Source organism: Ambystoma mexicanum, chromosome 6p, assembly GCF_040938575.1.
Source record: "Ambystoma mexicanum isolate Mex_15411 chromosome 6p, UKY_AmexF1_1, whole genome shotgun sequence".
In the NCBI taxonomy this organism is placed as follows: domain Eukaryota; kingdom Metazoa; phylum Chordata; class Amphibia; order Caudata; family Ambystomatidae; genus Ambystoma; species Ambystoma mexicanum.
Genome location: NC_090935.1, coordinates 1454850754 through 1454868145, shown reverse-complemented (window position 1 = coordinate 1454868145; position 17392 = coordinate 1454850754). Strand labels below are relative to the sequence as shown.

Sequence of the window (17392 nt, the reverse complement as noted above, 5' to 3'; positions counted from 1 at the left end):
ATGGGGAAAGGACAAGAGACATTTCTGGGGAATGATAAGGACATTTAGAGGGATCGTCCTCATCACTACTCACCTCGGCAGTTTAACCCCTCGACGCATCGCCTTCATTCTGCACCTGAAATAAAGGACAGATCACAGGTTAGAAAGACAACATAAAGGGGGCCTCACTTGAACTTTGAACTTTCATACTTTCGGCGCATCGCTCAGGAAAGTCAAGTGGATTTTGCCAGCGCCATTCTGAAAACCAGTGAAGTAACTGGACGAACACGCGCCCCTGCACCAGAAGCAGGATGGAGAGTTCATCCTTCCAAACCATAAGGTGAGCTTAAACCGGGGTTTGGAGGAAGTTAGAGAGGAACGAAGGGGGAAGGGGGAAAGGGGGGAGCTAGCACACTATTCTGCAGACTGTTAATCCCCTTTCTCATCTTCAAAAGGATATTCCTACGGGCCAGGCAAGCACGATTTGGAGGTCCTGTCCAATCGGTGTTCCGGGTCCTGCGCATCACGCTAGAAGAGGCCACAGCAATCCAGACTAGACCAGCGCCCCCGTGGGAACCAGGTGAGCGTTACATTTTCATGACACAAAAATACAGGACTTTAAAGATTATACAGGTCACTTTTGCAAAGACAATGCACACTATTGAACGACTTACATGCGTTACAATGATATGTAGAAGTAATTTTGGATATAGTAGAAGAACATGAAATAGGAGTGGCATGTCAAGCAGAGTATACTTACTCGTTACTCGGATTACGAGGACGAACAGTTGCGCAAAGTTCGTGCATAAGCACCATCATTATTCTCAACACGGCCCGTGTGAGGCAGGCTGCCCTGAAGTCTGGCAGCTCGGTGATGCATTGCGGTCGTGGCTTGCCTTCCGAAATGTAGGCCAGGCATCCCGTGTTTTCTAGGCAGCAGCAGTTCTCGTCCTCAGTTGGCATTAGCTCGCACCGATTGCATGTGCACCAGGTGGAGACGCCGTCCATGCGACTAGGCCCAGGCTCTTCATCTGTTGATTCATCCTGCCAACTGCCGTCCGAATCCCCATCGTTTTCGCGTGCTTCCCTTTCCAGTAGTTCCTCCTCGGTATACTCGGGCTCGTACATGTAGGGCATTATTGTAGCCATTGTGTGTTAAACAAACTAAAATAATTTATAGCGGTGGTACTGGTATCTGTTCACACGGGCTACAAGCGGCAAAGGTAGCTGACCAGAGCATTGAAACGAGTCACAGAATACTCAAAGTAACACAGAGAGAGGAATGGAATCGAAAATCTGCTGCTGTGTGTTGTGAAACGGTCTGTTTATACTTATTGAGGAAAAAGGCGTCCTGCCATTTCCATGGCGACACGTCATTAGCTGAAGCGCAGCAAATGTTGACACAAGACGTGCTTTGGCGTTGGGAAATGGGCGGTACGAGTCTGCTGATGACAGGCTCATGGGCGGGGGATTTGATTTAGTGCCGCAAAAGCAGGTCAGCCAGGGCGATGGGGGAAATGATAGGATTATCAGAAAATGGCGGCTCCCTGGTGCTTGTTTTTGCATGCGTTTAATGGACAAAAACTCGGGTAAGGTCCATAGGAAAGGTTTCTAAAATCGAGCCACTTAGGCTTAAAAAAACATGGCCGACCCGTAGGGACAATAACATTTTTACTAGACCATGCCTTTAATAGGTGGCCCAGGTGAGCCACTCCAAGTTCTGGTATGGGGCTGTGCCATACGCACAGCATGTGACCCTTGAGAGGGCCATTGGGTCACCAAATAGGCTCACGGCTGAACTATGGGGAAGCAACGTATTAAACGAGGGGAGAATCAACGCTGTCCATGCTATGCTTTTGGTTTGCTTGGTCTGCATCCTAGATATGGGAAGCTACGTCTGCTACCGCTTGAGTTTTCTTTAACAGAACAAGAGGGTTTAAATATACATTCGATCTGGGTCTGCGCAGAGAACTGGCTTTCCTAGGTATTGTGAGGATGGAGGACTGGTTTGTTGGTGGTGAATTCCTCACCTGAGACTGATTCAAGGATATGGGAGACCCATCACTAGGCTTGCTCATGATATAGAGTCAGAGGTGAGTTGAGTGCTGCTATGGACTAATTTCCGCAATTGCTGCAACCATCGGATATGATGTAGTACGTAGCGGGTACTGAGCAACTGTAAAATACTGTGTCCAGAATGTACCGCATGGTGCAGGGGTGGCACGTGGGGGCCCCAATAAGGCTAAACTGAAATGGGAAAATACACTGGGTCATTACATTGGTGAAGAGGACTGGCGGTATATATGCGTGCAGCTGAAAGCTGTTCATGAATTACAAGCATGTTCCTGCATTTAAAATTCATACACAAAGCATATGTTACATGCAGGCAAATTATGAATTTTGGCCCAACCTCGACAGGCGTGTGTCCACGTTGTACAGCATAAGACACACATTTCTTGCCTATGGCCTGGGAATGTGGTGGAGTGTGCTCCTTTTTGGAGAAGGTCTGGAGAGATACTGGGCAACAAAATTGCATTGATCCCACCGATGGTGCTTCTTGGGCTAACGAGCTATACAAAAAGGTGATGTGCATGCTGTTTTGCTTTCCAAAAAAGTGCACGGATATAGTAATTATTCTTCTCCCCAATACAGTTAATAGAAAACATTGTACGCTTGAAAGACACACACCACACACACACACCCCTTCCCTAGATAAAATGATTCTTTATGCTTGTTTATTAAACATACATAATACAACAAAAATAAAAGCAAATTTGATAATAAATATACTTCGCCGTTGGCACAGCTGACCACCGCATCTCACCAAAATCTTCACTGGACAGCTTCCGGGACAGGTTGGCAGAGAGAATCTTCACAATGGCACTGCAAAGAAAAGATGCGTGCACCCTTTCCCCAGCACATAAGATTTTTCTCTGTCAGCCCAATCCCTTACTCTCCAATTTAAACCTCCCACAAATACAGGATAGTACCTTTCCAAAAAGTTCACCTTTTTCAAGCATTCACTGGCATTTGGCTGCAATGTCAGATGGAAAACTCCAAGAGGCCTCTTTCTCATGGGAGCGCGAAAGACAACCTAGTTTGCCTTCGGCTCTTGTAACATTATCCGGTGCTTTATTCAAAACAATCCCTGAAACACTGCAGACTGGAAAAATATATTTTTCAAGTGATTCAAAGAATACAGACAGTATTCAGAGCTCACATTAAAATACAGCCTTCACTGAGGCTTGAGGAAAATGTCCACTACTGCACGCAGAATGCATTTCAAATGGACTCCATGTTTTAGTCAAAGATATTACATTTTTTTTAAAGCATTACATTCCACCTTCGGCTTTTGAAACCAACAAAGCAGTATAATTAAACTAGAAATGCATTGCAAATAAAACAACAAATAACAACGAAATATCATAAAAATTATAAAAATGCAAGCAAAATCATAACGCAAGGTTTCTCCAATATTTGAATCCAGGAAAACTAGTCCACCAATTCCCAGTATGGAAAGATATTACTTGCTGGTTTTGCACTGGATGAGAATGGGTACTCAAATTAAAGCAACACATTCCTTCAAATGCATTACAACCTAAATGATGTTTCAATAACAAATAATCAATAGCAGCTCTATTCTGCAAAACTGTTTTCTCATAGCGTTGCAATTCTTCTAAGGCTTGTTAGCTATGATTTAACCCCTTCACTACTAAACATGCTAACTTAATCAAAGTTTTATAGCCCCCAGCGGCTAGTCCCCACCAATGAATATGCAAGAGCTAGGACTTCAGATTCAGACAATAAATGCACATTAGAATCACAATCCAAGGGTAGCCCTATAGATTCAAAGACTGCTCTTTTAACTCTAGGTAGTGCTGGATGCAAGGGGAACAACATATGGGCTAGTCGTGATACTGCACATGGCCCTCTTAGAGATTTTTGCTGGAATGTAAGTGAAAGTTGTATTTCCGCATGAAAAAAAGCCATCCTAGTGGAAGTTTTACGTGGTTCAAATGACTAGCTTCTACAACTGTATGATTACAGGTCATGGTGTTGTCAACGTTGGTGCATGTGCTTGAAGTACGTGAAAACAATTGTTCCGCAAACGCAGTCAGTTTAATTTCTTTGGTTATATCCAATTGCTGACATTTGCCAACCTTTATTGGCTGACAAGATAACTTAAAGCAGACCTCACCTTGAGTATTGAGGTAAATTAACACTTTGTTCAAATTCTTCCATTTTTGGTTGCTCTCCGGGCAAAATGTAGTATTCATAAACAGAAAACGACTGCAGACATCATTGTCTTCCACTAAGGAGTCGTCATGAGTGATTCTGAAAATATGTCTCAAAGTTGAAGCAGGCGTTGGCCCCGCCACCAGACATGTTGTCAGTAGGTCCATAGCATTAATCCCATTCGATAAACAAAAGTAGGTGATGTTAAGAACTTCCCGTGCTAGGTGCATATGTTGTCCGTTTGAGCAGCTTGTACTTGGTTTATCCTTGATGCTTTGCAAATCCGTTTCTTTGTGCCTGCTGTGGCTGGTATGGCGGCATCAAGCGACTCATGAACCTCATTCCTCTGCATCAGATTCATTCTGCAGTATGTCATTTGACTCTTCCAAATGGAGTCCATTTAAACTTACAAGTACACCAGCCAGGCGCAGTATCTGTAAACCAAATCCAAAAAAAACATATCTGTGTTGATAATCATTCTCTTAAATGACATTTATCAGCGGGCACATAGTCCCATTTCTCCCTGCCAGGGTCCATGACTAAAACCTCTTGGTCTCTGCCTGATGCGTTGACATCTGTGGGCACGGGTGGACCACTGGGTTTTTCTACCCACACCTTTGCACTTGGTACCATGCGATCTGATTAGCGAAGCCCACAGTCCCCCTGAGTAGTTAACCCTGTAGGGGACTCTCCTTTTCTGATCATAGACAGTTACAGGTCATAGAGTTCTGGAAACTGACTGCTCTTCCCTTTCCCTTACGTTGTTAAGATATTTTATGTCTTGGGATTATGACACTTGGGCCTCCAGATAAGGTTCATACCAGGCCTTTTTATGAATGAAAATCTTGTAAATACGACAGCTTTATTATTTTCCTGTGTACATTTACACACAAGTTGAGGGCAGTGCAAATGTCTGGTTACTTGACAGAAACCAGAACGCTGCTTTTGATTTGTATCTACATGGATGTAATTGCAAGCCATGGAGAAAAGTCCCTGAAACAGAATTTATTTCTCTGAAGACTTTCAAAAAAAGAAAGTGCACACTGTGAAAAAAGGAATGATTCTTTCCATTCAGCTTCTGCTAGGTTGTGTGTAGATGCTCATGGAGCAAACATAAGCACTGTGCATATTTATTTTCCTAGCATTTTAGGACTGTATAATTAATAAGATGGAATGCTAAATTGCAATTGTGAATTAATCTTTTGTAACAAATTATACTTTTTTCCAGTGAAAGCAAACTATTGCACAATTGTATTTTGCAGAGTTCCTGTGCTGTGTGCATAATTATGCAGAGGCAGATCATGAAACAGTATGTAAAATGATCACTATGCACGGTCTAGTTTACATCCATTCAACCTTGCAGACAATGGGGTAACATACTATAAATGGTTAGTGGCAGCAGAGTCTTTGCTCAAGGATGAGTGATTGTCATTACACCAATCACAGGTGTTCTAGCCTCTCAAATCTTAAATTAAAACATCCAAAACCTGACTCTCCAGGAAGTGCAAGCGCTGTTCAAAACAAACAAATGAATGTTACATAGAAATTTAGCAACACCTGTCCCTGTGATAATCCAAATAGGTATTTATTATGTAGAGCTTCATACATGGTTCGATCAACATCTTGGCACTGTAATTATTATACCTCAGTCGATACTTAGTTTACCGACCTTTACCACCTGTGTGTGATCTGTAGGTTGCAGGTTCAAATCCTGGCAAGGCCAACTCAGCCTTTCATCCTTTCAGGGGTCGATAAAGGAGTACCGACTTCGGTTTGGTCATAATTGTGATAAATATGTTCTATGTACAGCACTTTGCCAAAAGCGTTATATAAATAACCAATTGACCATGAGATTAGGTATAGAATTTAGCATGGAATCCTTGCCTCTCTGCACTGTTGTATCATAACATTGGCATAACATTAGGTAGTAATAGCTTCAGGAAATGAGGATTTCTTTTGAACATCAAAAGACAATTCTGCTATCGAACCTCAAAATGCACAATACAATTCATGTTTGCTTTACTAGGTTTTTGTGTTTTCAACATTTACATATATACAGAAGAGATCAAATGGCCAGACCGTAGAGAAATAATGCAAGGTGAATTCTGTCACAATGCAGAAAGCTGCTGCATGGTAATGATTTTCATACAATTTTTGCACACGTTGGCTGGATGTCACATATATTTTACTCTTTTGCAAAGGAGAAAAGTCATTTTTACTCTCTTGAAATCACATCTGCTCTCAAAGTTTAAAAATGGGGAGTAAAATACTCCCACCTCAAAATCTTATCTGGAGTACTGATGACACTGCTTTCCAGTAATGCTCAGTTCCTACATAGCGAGCAGAGCCATCGGTAAACCAGCCCTGCTCTGCCTGCTCGGATATCCAAGAGGCGCTCCCCATTTCACTGGAGACTCATGTACTTCGGTCACTTCCTGTGGTATGTAATTTACGGGTGGTATATTGGCCAATTGCTGATATAATTTCTCAACCCCACCCTTTCCTGATTTTTCTCTGTTGAATGTACCATTTCCATTTCATTATACTGGCTTCTTGGGCGTGACCTATCCTGTGTGTTTTAGGAGAGCTCAACACTGACTGAATAATTGGGATTACGGGTCTAATCAGTACATCATGCCCCACTGTCAATTGTTCTGTTTCAATAAAAGCCCAGTGACATGCTAGCAATTGCTTTTAAATTGGAGTGTACTTATCACCTGCCCCAGGTAATTAGCGACTCCAAAATCCCAAGGGAACTCGCTTATTGTCTTGTTTCTGCCACAGACTCCAGTTAGCATAATTTCCTTGTACAGATATATTAAACTCCACTTCTCCTGACTTCAAAGGCCACAAATCGAGCACATGCTGCACTGTCTCCTGCTCTCTGCTGCTCCTAGCCCCATCCAAATTCATATTTCTTTCATGTCACTTTGTAAAGTGTGGCCAGGATTTGCCCTAAATTTGGTATATACTGTCTCCAAAATCCAAACAGCCCTATGAACTGCTGAGCTTGTTTCTTGTTCAGTTCACTTGGGTAGTTAATTCAAGTATCTTTTCTGTGGCTTTCGGCACTATCTCTCGGTGCCCATTGTGCCATTGAATTCCCAAAAATATCAGTGTCAGTTGGCCCTTGAATCTTGTTAGGGTTAATCTCCCAGCCTTCCTTCTTCAACCCATCAATGATTGCTTCCAATTGATTTTTCACACTGCGCTCATCCTTGCCCTGAATCAGAATATCATCAATGTAATTTGAGATTTGTATGTCAGGCTTACATGGCATTTTGTCTAAGTGTTCTGTCACCAGCCGGTGACAAGAGGGTTGGACTATGCAAGTGCCCAATAGGCAATCTTGTGAAGGTGTATTGACGCCAACCGCAAGAAAATGGCAACTGCTATTGGCACTCTTCGACAATTGGCACAGAGAAAAAAGCATTTGCCAAATCTAGTACAGCGTGCCAGGTTCCCTCAAACTTCTGTATGTTCTCAATCAATGTAACGGTGGAATTAAAGGGGGAATGTGTTTGTTTAACTCTCTGTAGTCCAGTCGTTCTTCAGCTTCTATCCCCTTTTTTCACATGCCAGACAGGATTGTTCCAAGCATTAGAGGCTGGGCGCAATACTGCTGCCATATTCTTTAATGGTGTCTAAAATTTCCTTATGACCCCAGGGAATGCGGTATTGCTTATTGACACACGCTTTGTGGCCAAAGGCACGTGCACCAGAGGGATCTTCAATTTACCTACACTAACTGGCCTACAAGTCCATGCATTCACTCCAAATTGATATGTTTTACCTCCTAATTCTAGAGTCAATCCTTCCAAAATGTCTAACCCAATGATATATTCAGATTTCAGGACAATCAATACTTGATGCGTCTGTTTTTTTCAAATTGCCTATCTTCATTTCCACCCCTGCCTGTACTGCGGGTGTCTCCTTTCCCCCAGCACAGTAATGGTAAAGTGTTGACCTTGAAATCTTGAAGGATTTCCATGAATCACTGAGGCCTCCGCCCCAGTATCTATCAAAGCTCGGACCGTTTGTGTGCTCCCAAGCTTGCAAAATATTTTAACATTAACATGAGGTTGTCTGTCAACTTTTATGTGAGCTGACACTGCCTGGACTTGGCCATAATCCTATTCAAATTTAGAACGAATGTACCCAGACTCGGCCTCTAACATTGCACTCACTGTTTTTCTTAACTCAGCATATGTTGGATGGTATTGGGAAGGAACCCCCTTGGACCCCTCACTGCTCCTCTTCAGCAGGCGCTGAAGGTGAAGTGGCACTTTTCTGTTTCAACACCACCTATCTCTTGACTTGTTTATAGCACACTTTCTCAGCAAGCCCTCTCTTTTTGTATAACTCCTACATCTCCCTGGTTTCCATACCATCATTCTCTTCGCGTGGCACACCATCTCTCAACAATGCCAAAAACATGTCCTTTCTGGGGGGGGGGCGCTGTTGTTCGCCGACGGAAATGGCCGCTTGATTGCAGAATTCCGCACCACATGAAATTCTGACAACAAAATCCTGCGAGCAGATGGACCGCATTGACGATATACCAGAACCGAAGGCGATCAGAGGATCACTACCCTCATCTGGCTAAATCCTGTCCCGCAACTGGCCCGTAGCACGAAGATCGGACGCAGAGACTGTCTTCCCCTGCAATGGCCATGTGCCCGAACACACGCCATAGGCACGGAAGGAGCATATTGTGGACCGGGACACCACCTGCAGGGGGACAGCTGCGGTGAGGCCCATCTGGGCTGCGCGACTCTCCGGGGGCCCCCCTGAGTCGCAGGAAGATAACTTAAGGTGAAATACAGCAATCCAGGGATATCCGCCAACGCCCACTCGTAGGAGCTTGCAGCCATTATGGGAACGCGGAGGATCCAGGTACGTGTCTGCCCCCCCGGCTGAGACCCCTCCACTGAACACCGAGAGGGCCACACTGCATAACTCAGGTGGCAGACACGCAAGTCGGCATCCATCGCAGAACAATTATTTTAAAATAAATAGGTGTCCCTCATAAGCATTTCTTCGCGGTAAAATACTTACTACACAGTGTAGGTGAATGCTGTGTAGAAACAAACAGTACTAACTGCTGCCTGCAGGTAGGAAGAGGGAGAAAAACAGAGTGCCCCGCTACGCAACCCAGGCGACTGACACAGGAAACTGCATCCAGCACTAAATAACCATTTTAAAAGAAACAGCTGTCCCTCACAAGCATTTCTTCGTGCCAAAATACTTATTATGCAGTGTGTGAACCCAGTAACGAGACGAGCATTACGAACTGCTGCCTGCTTAAAGGAAGTGGGAAACAAAATAAATATAGACAGAACTCACAGCTTACAGGGCGCCACAAACACTTGAACTGCATCAAGGCTATAGCACCCACACCAGCAGAGCGCAGTAATCCCTCAAACTTCCTCCACCCCCAGATATGACCCGAGGAGGTGCAAATGGAGGAAAAAGGGGCCCATGGATGTATATACCACGGCCAGAAGAGGGCGCTATCGCCTCCCAGGACCGCCACGCGAAGATGCTGCTCCTCATTGACAAAGATATGGACCCTTACATGGTGGCAATGCAGGCTGGGTTTGCTGCAGTGACATATCCACCAATATATCCTCATTAAGGGCAGACCTGCGGAAGACAGGGTAGGAGAACTGGAAGATATGGTGTCCACACACGGTAATGATATTGAAGAAATTAAGAAAGATGTAAAGACAGTCTGGGTGAAGTGTGAAGATTTGGAGTCCCGTTCCCGCCGCAAAAACATTAGGTGGTGGGTATTGGTGAGAAAACCCTTAACGTCCCTATGAAAACATACCTGGAAGAGGCGCTGTGAGCAATATTCCCGGAAGCACATTTCTCACCCCAATTCTTGGTGGAGAGAGCACACCGGTCCCTGTCCCGCAACCTAAACCAGGAGCCCCACCACAAACAATCATTATTCGACTACTAAACGACCGGGACCTGATACTCCGGCTGGCACGAGAAACAGGCACCCTGCAATTCGACTCAGCCAGAATCTACATAGATCTGTACTTCTCCATAGGGGTAAAAGCGGGCAGACGTAATTTAAACCAGGTCAAAAAATCCCTCGGAACAGAAAACCCCTTATGCCATGATGTTTCCAGCCAATTTGCGAGTCCAACATGCCGGCAGAGCCCATTTTTTGGAATCCCCTGCAGACGCTATCACCTACATTGAGCAGAACATCCCGATCCCGCAAGGCAATGGATGACACCAGCGAGGGTCCGATATAACCTCAATGGCCTCGGTGGAATAACCGCGCCTGGAAGAAACTAAGAAGATCCCGCAAGTTCGAGTAAACCAAATAGTGTGGCTCGTGACTATTCAACTTTTGATGCGGACAGTTTGGATCGCACGTTGCCTCCCACTGTTTCATTACTGCTTGGTTACGAAGGGGTATACACTGTCAAGTTGGGGGGACGGTGAGGGAGGGGCTGGAGGGAGAGAAGTTTGGGAATTAAATAAGGGAAAATGTGACGGACCATCATGGAAGGGTTACACTTGTTTTGATCTCGTTGGGACTTGTACTACAGCATCTGACTCACCTGGGTGATGCCTGGATCAGAACACACAACCAGACTGCTCACATGGAACATTAGGGGTCTGAGCAATCCCATTAAGGCACGAAACGTACTAGCCTATGCCAAGAGACACATCCAGATCTTGATGCTGCAAGAAACCCATGCGCAACATAAAGTAGTGGACTCCTTTTCCCGAAGCTGGGGTCCCCTGCGACTCGGCACAGACTATTTGATGCAATCAAGAGGTGTCATAACCCTCATACACCTTATCCGGAATTTTCGTGTAACTAAGTCCAAAATTGATACAATGGGGAGATATTTGTGTGGGGGACCATGGAGGGACAACCCACTGTCCTGATTCATACGCCCCGAACATTGACCATCCAGACTTCAATTTACAAATAATAGAACTAATATTCCAGCTGGACACAGCCACGGTAATATGGGGAGGGGACTTTAATACTACAACAGAGTAGTTGGAAAATGGTATCTCTTGCTCTGTCTCTTTCGAGTTAAGTAAGCTCGTGGTTGATAAAGAAATGAGTCCTATATATCCTTTAAATAATCTTCCAATAGATGGTTTATCCGCAAAGTAGGTCAGCCGACACGTGTTTTGACCTTAGTCGTCCTCAAGGCCAATCTTAATCTGACACAAATACATATACCATAACTGGCTCTGTAGCGCTGTTACAAATTCTAATATGTCCTGTCTCATGTGGGTTACCTGCGTTTGCATTAAGATGATTTTGTACTCGTTCGTATAGGTGCTAATTAGAGATTAGTCAGGTGCACGTGTTCAAATAATGGATGGGCAAAATCCCCCAATATGTCTTGTCAGTATAGGTCCATGACCAGTATCTTGTTCCAGTCCCAGGTCTCACTTACTTTGGCGTTGCGCACCTATACTACTTGACCCACTGATGGACAGGATCTCCAGTGTTCCCCGCATACACACACTGAGGCTGCACACACTATCCTACAAAGTATGAAGTACATGCCCCTGATCGATGCATGGAGGGAGACACATCCCCGAGAGAGCAAATACACTTTCCACTCCTCAGTCCACGACTCACTCATGTATAGACTATTGGCTGTACTCACCAGAATATATCCCACATAAAATGGAATGCACTATATTTCTGCGCACCATATCGGATCATTCCCCAGTATTGTTAGAGGTTACATTACCCCGACAAGACCATAGCTCAAAGTTATGGAGGATGCCACCAGCTCTTTTTGCACGACACCACAGTAATTGCCCCACTAAGGGTAGACCTCACAGAATACTTTGACCGCAACAACGGAACGGTGGAGACAATGGTCCAATATGGGAATCTGCCCTTTGTCCCCCCTCATATTCGCTCTCATCATTGAAGGCATGGCGGCATTGATAAGGTACAAACACTCCACCCGGGGTGTTCGGATAAGTGGACAACTGCAACTCACCTTTTTGTATGCAGATGATATACTGCTATATATTAGAGATCCTGTAGTCAACCTACCCCCCCCCATCATGCAAGACATAAATGAATTTGCCAGACACTCGGGCTATAGAATAAAACCCACCAAATTGGAGATAATACAACTCACACGCGAGGTGGCCCACTGCTGGGCTTCTGTTGGTCCCCCTGCTCGGCAAGATACCTGGGCGTGATTGTGGCAACAGACCACCAAACCCTTGTACTCAACCAATTATGAGTCATATATGGCCCAACTAGAAACCAAACTCAAACTTTGAAGCAATCTACCGGTATCGACTTGCATAGCACTTTTGAAAATGGTGGTGGTAGCTAAACTACTGTACGTCTTCAGTAATATACTGATATAGCCGGGGAAAGCCTTCTTTGCGAGGATTCTTTCAAAGGCGTCCATGTTCGTTTGGGCTGGAAGTGCATAGAGGATGAGCTGTACGAAATTGACAGATACAATACAGGTGGCCTGGCAGCCCCTGATTTTGAACCCAAGCTCAATTTGCAAATTAATTGGATGATTGCAGTTTGTGCAAATTTGCTAGGAAAACAAAAACTGTTCACGTTAATGTGGATAAGCTACACACCATGAGAGAATTCATAAATTGTAGGTCCAAATTTATCGTTTACGGATTTATTTATATATGCAGACTCGCTTACATTGGGAGCACCATCCGTGAACTTCGGATAAGAGAACACCTCAGTAATTTGGGGCATGATGACACCAGATTCCCGTTCTCTATGCATTGGCTAAATAAACATCAGATGGTAAATGAGGATGAAATCCAATTAATAGGATTGAAACACATACCATTCGCAATAAGAGGGGTTGACAGAGAAAAAAACCCGTAGGCAAGCAGAAGCCAGAATGATTTGCCAATTTCGAACCATTCAATTTGGTCTGAATTCGGATCATGAAATGGGAGTGTTTCTTTGATATTTTCTGACGATACTAAACTTCTTCGATTACAAGGTGATACTAAATGCACATGAGATATTGTCCTATGAAAGGTATTGACAAATAACTAGGCTCCTAAGGTTATGACTAGTGGTGCCATCTCAACTCCTATGCATCAGCTTAGTTCCCAGTGTCATCTTATAACAATTGTTCTAGTTTCGAGTCATACCTTTAACATATAATTATTTTTTAGAGCTGGTACGAATTGGAGAACAAGGTTAGCCTTTTTACAGGCAGATTATTAAACGTGTGTTGTTCATTAATGGGGGGAATTTAGGGGCGGATTGGTAAATGCATTATACAAATAATGAAAAAAGCCTGTTTGTATAAAGCCATTTGCTTGCCACATTTTCGTATAAAGTGGCTTACAGAATGCTATTCACTAAATGTGTGATTTTGCCTAAACCAAAACGTTTTCATGCAAGCTCGACAAGAGGTCACTTTAGATTGGGTATTGTGCATCAGACTCAGAATAGAACTGATAGATTTTTACCTGTCGGAATCCGACTAGCAATACGATGGTTCCCCGCCAATTGGGATTTTTCATACCAGGACCTTTTGCGTTTTAATGTTGTAGTTGCATTAAAAAAATCATTATATTTCCAGTTCGGGCATTTCATAAGCCTTGTTTACTGATGCTAATCCCAATAACGTCAAAGTGCGGCATCACTAGACAACAGTCAGGCCATCCATAATGAATGGAGGCCGGAACGAACACCCTGCAGGAGCACTCACACATTTTAGGTTGGTAGTTCCACATGATCCAATGAGGTTTCCAATCTCATTAGCACTCGTGCTTACGTTAATGTTTAATATTAACTTTATTTTCTCCTTACACGATCAGCATCCATTATGCGAATTGTAACCACGTTACATGGGAGACTTGCGACTTCATTATGCCTTAAATAGGGTCTCCATGACTAATGGCGTTTGGTTCTGAAATGCAGCCGGAGAACTTGTGATCCTCATTACAGGACGAGTGTGCTCAACATACCCCCTTTTACTGGTAAGTTGATTCAAGACTATATCCGTTTGCAAACTTGCATTTGAATTTAAGTCGCTGTAGCCCCCTGATTCAACTTTTTTGATATTAATATCCCGTTTATAGGGATTCCTGAACAGCTATTTAAGCAGAGAGACTGATGGCATCACTTTAAAGCCAACAGCTTTGTACATTTTTGTGATACATTGGTAATAATCTGGTAAGCGATAAGGAGTATCAGAATTGACACAAAATATGTTTTTTGCATATGTAATTGAATCATCCCTTTTTTCTAATTGACGGCACACTGGGGTGTACTTTCCTTTCATTAGTGATTACAGACTCTAAGTGAACTGTTACTTGTGACAACTCGCACTCAGAACCAAGAGAAGAAAACTATTCTCTCATGTCCGGTGACTATACGAGTATACCATTTTTGCCCAATATGGCATAGGTTTGAGTCATGCTAATTTTTAGTTGGACGTAAGTGAGTGGCGTATCTAGCAGGGATCACTACCCATTATAACATTTGACTAACATGTCTACACTTGGAGCATGTTTAGTCAGAACTCACTTTAAAACACAGGGTTCAAAAGACATTTCTCAAATCTACACTAGACCACTAGTTGGTCATTGATTAAACTCTATATGCTGAGTGAAGCATAATTAAGATGTCATTTGAGAAGACTAGGTGCGCTTTGGCCCAGTACAGCACACTGGTAAGCATGATGGGTTTTGGGTTGATTTCTGGCACTACTACATTTACAACTATGAGGCTATATACCCATATAAATAATGATCTTGAAAAATGTGTATATGTATCTAATATACCATTTATGTTATTTTTTTCTTGTGTATCTTTCCCTCCCTTATCTATGTGCGTTTGGGTAACAACAACTGTGGAATAGTAAATATGCCTATATCCATGTAGTAATTCCTACAATGATTTATGTGATTACTATTTTTGTGTTCACATGTCAATGTGATGGACATGTATTTTTCTATTTGTAAATATTAATAACATGGTCTTCCCTATTTGGACGAAGAATCTGTGTTTTAAATCTGTAAATGGGTATCTGTATGTTACATGTTGGAACTACTAATGTTATGTGATATATACATGATGTTGTAATATGTCTACAGCCCTGATGAGGACCTTTTTAGAGGTCGACACACGTGTCAATCTGTAATTCCAGACTATGTGAACTGTTGATTGTGACAACTCACACTCAGAACCAAGAAAAGAAACCTGTTCTCTCATGCACACCCTGATGAGGACCTTTCAAAGGTCGAAACACGTGTCGGCTGGTTTTGTGCAATAATTGGACATTGAAATATCTGAATTTTCAATTTTCCGATGTGATTTGCTTTTATGTGTAGCTTTATGGCTAAGACCACCAGGTGTGCAACTGAGAGATGACATGACATGACACGACAGTTAGGTTCATATCAGAATTACCACCAATTTTCTACTGCACCCCCAAATTCCAAATGAGTCCCACAATGTTTGTTACATGTAATTTGGTTAGTAATGTAGATTTTACTGAAGCCAAGTGCAATTTATTTTTCCAGGCACCAGTTACATTCCAGGATGTTGCTGCCTGTTTCTCGGAAGAGGAGTGGAAGCTTTTACACGAATGGCAGAAAGAACTTTATAAGAACGTGATGAAGGAAATTCACCAGGCCTTGATCTCACTTGGTAAATTTATATCATCTGCATTTTATTAGGGGAGTGCGCTCTACTTGGTAAGATTGCTACAAGCAGATGTTAAGAAAAGGTTTTAGGGTGTTGTAAGTTCTTGGTAACCTATGGGCCTAACTTGGGATGAGGAAGAAATGTGTTGAGCAGGGCAGAATAAAGATTGTTCTTCTAAAACGAAATCAGATGTAAGGAAGTAGGATTTCATCCAACAGTGATCATGTTTTACTTTTATGAATAATTAAATGTTCCAAAAATATATTTGTTTATGTTTAATACTGTGTTGAATGGTTTACATCGCAACGAAATGTGGTTGGCTTAGGCCGTTTTGACTCAGTCAGTCACTTGTCAGGATCCACCCCCTCATGGATGTTGCTTGGCAGTGTATGGGGGAACTTTCACATAGATTTGCACTTTGGACCCTGCCTGTGTCAATTCATGTTCTGGCTCCACCTGTTTTCTTTGTCACTGACCTATCTCTCAACAAAGAGGCTATGACATTGTACGATATATGTTGATTATCCCTCATACCATCTTCTCTTTCCACATTTGAATTGTGGAGGATGTTGTTGTAGAAAATTGGTTAACATTCGTTTGTTTGATGCAGCTATGGCTGTACTGAGGTTGGGCTAAAGAAAAAGGGGTTGTTCAACTTGAATGCCTCGATCCGACCACTTGTCAACAGCCCTACCTTAGGACACAACACATAGTATGCCAGTGGGATTCCTCTTGACCACACGTCCTCCAGCATGCCAAAGTCAAGTTTTGGGTCAGTGCACTATTTTTGTGGGCACCCTGTAGAGTCTTCTTACCATCTTCCTTTAGAATTCCTTCCAGGGTTCTCGTAGAGCAGAGTCGCAGTACAATAGGCAAATATTCCTCATCTTGGACTACCCATTAACTTAATACCGTTCAGGACATCTTTTCTCATTGCATTAAGTAGTGCGTCATAGCAGCATGATGCCATTTTCATTGTAATTTTCAATTTGCGCAGATTCTGCTGTTCGGTCTCGCTCTAGGATTGGTTCACAGTATGTGCTGTATTAGGTGCCTGATCTGGAGATACATGAGTCATTGTTTGTAATATTGTAACCCTTCCACATCCCCTAAAGGATTGCATCGCCGTTCATAAACTGCGAGAAGCAGGGTAGACCCGCTGATCTCCATTCCCTGTGGGTGTTCTTTGGTAGTGTTCTCTCAAGCTCCTTTTGCACTCTTATTGTTATTAAGGGGTCCCCTTTGTCTCCCTGCTTTATATACTAATAGCATATTCTTCATACTCATCCATCAAATTGATGCTTGAGTTGTACATGACCAGTTTCTGATTTTGAGGCAACAGTGCATAAGCCCAAGTGTGAGAAGGTATACAAGGCTTCCAACTATTTGCACCATTGGTATGGTGAACTCACTGTGATGCCATTTCCCTAGGTAGAAGAACTGAGCAGCCTATCAGTGTTGTGATATGTTTGGTAGTCCCATGCCCCCTTCATCCTTGCTGTTGTACAGGTT

The 17392-nt window shown here is 43.1% G+C and overlaps 1 protein-coding gene across 2 annotated transcripts in view; it reads left to right on the top strand.

Moving 5' to 3' along the window:
• LOC138510523 (zinc finger protein interacting with ribonucleoprotein K-like) overlaps positions 1–17392 on the top strand; it is a 206070-nt gene that overhangs the window by 34308 nt on the left and 154370 nt on the right. For both annotated transcript variants that reach the window (XM_069626238.1, XM_069626237.1), the window contains exon 2: positions 15757–15883. In XM_069626238.1, coding sequence (XP_069482339.1) covers positions 15757–15883 — 127 coding nt within the window. The remainder of the gene's footprint in view (positions 1–15756; positions 15884–17392) is intronic.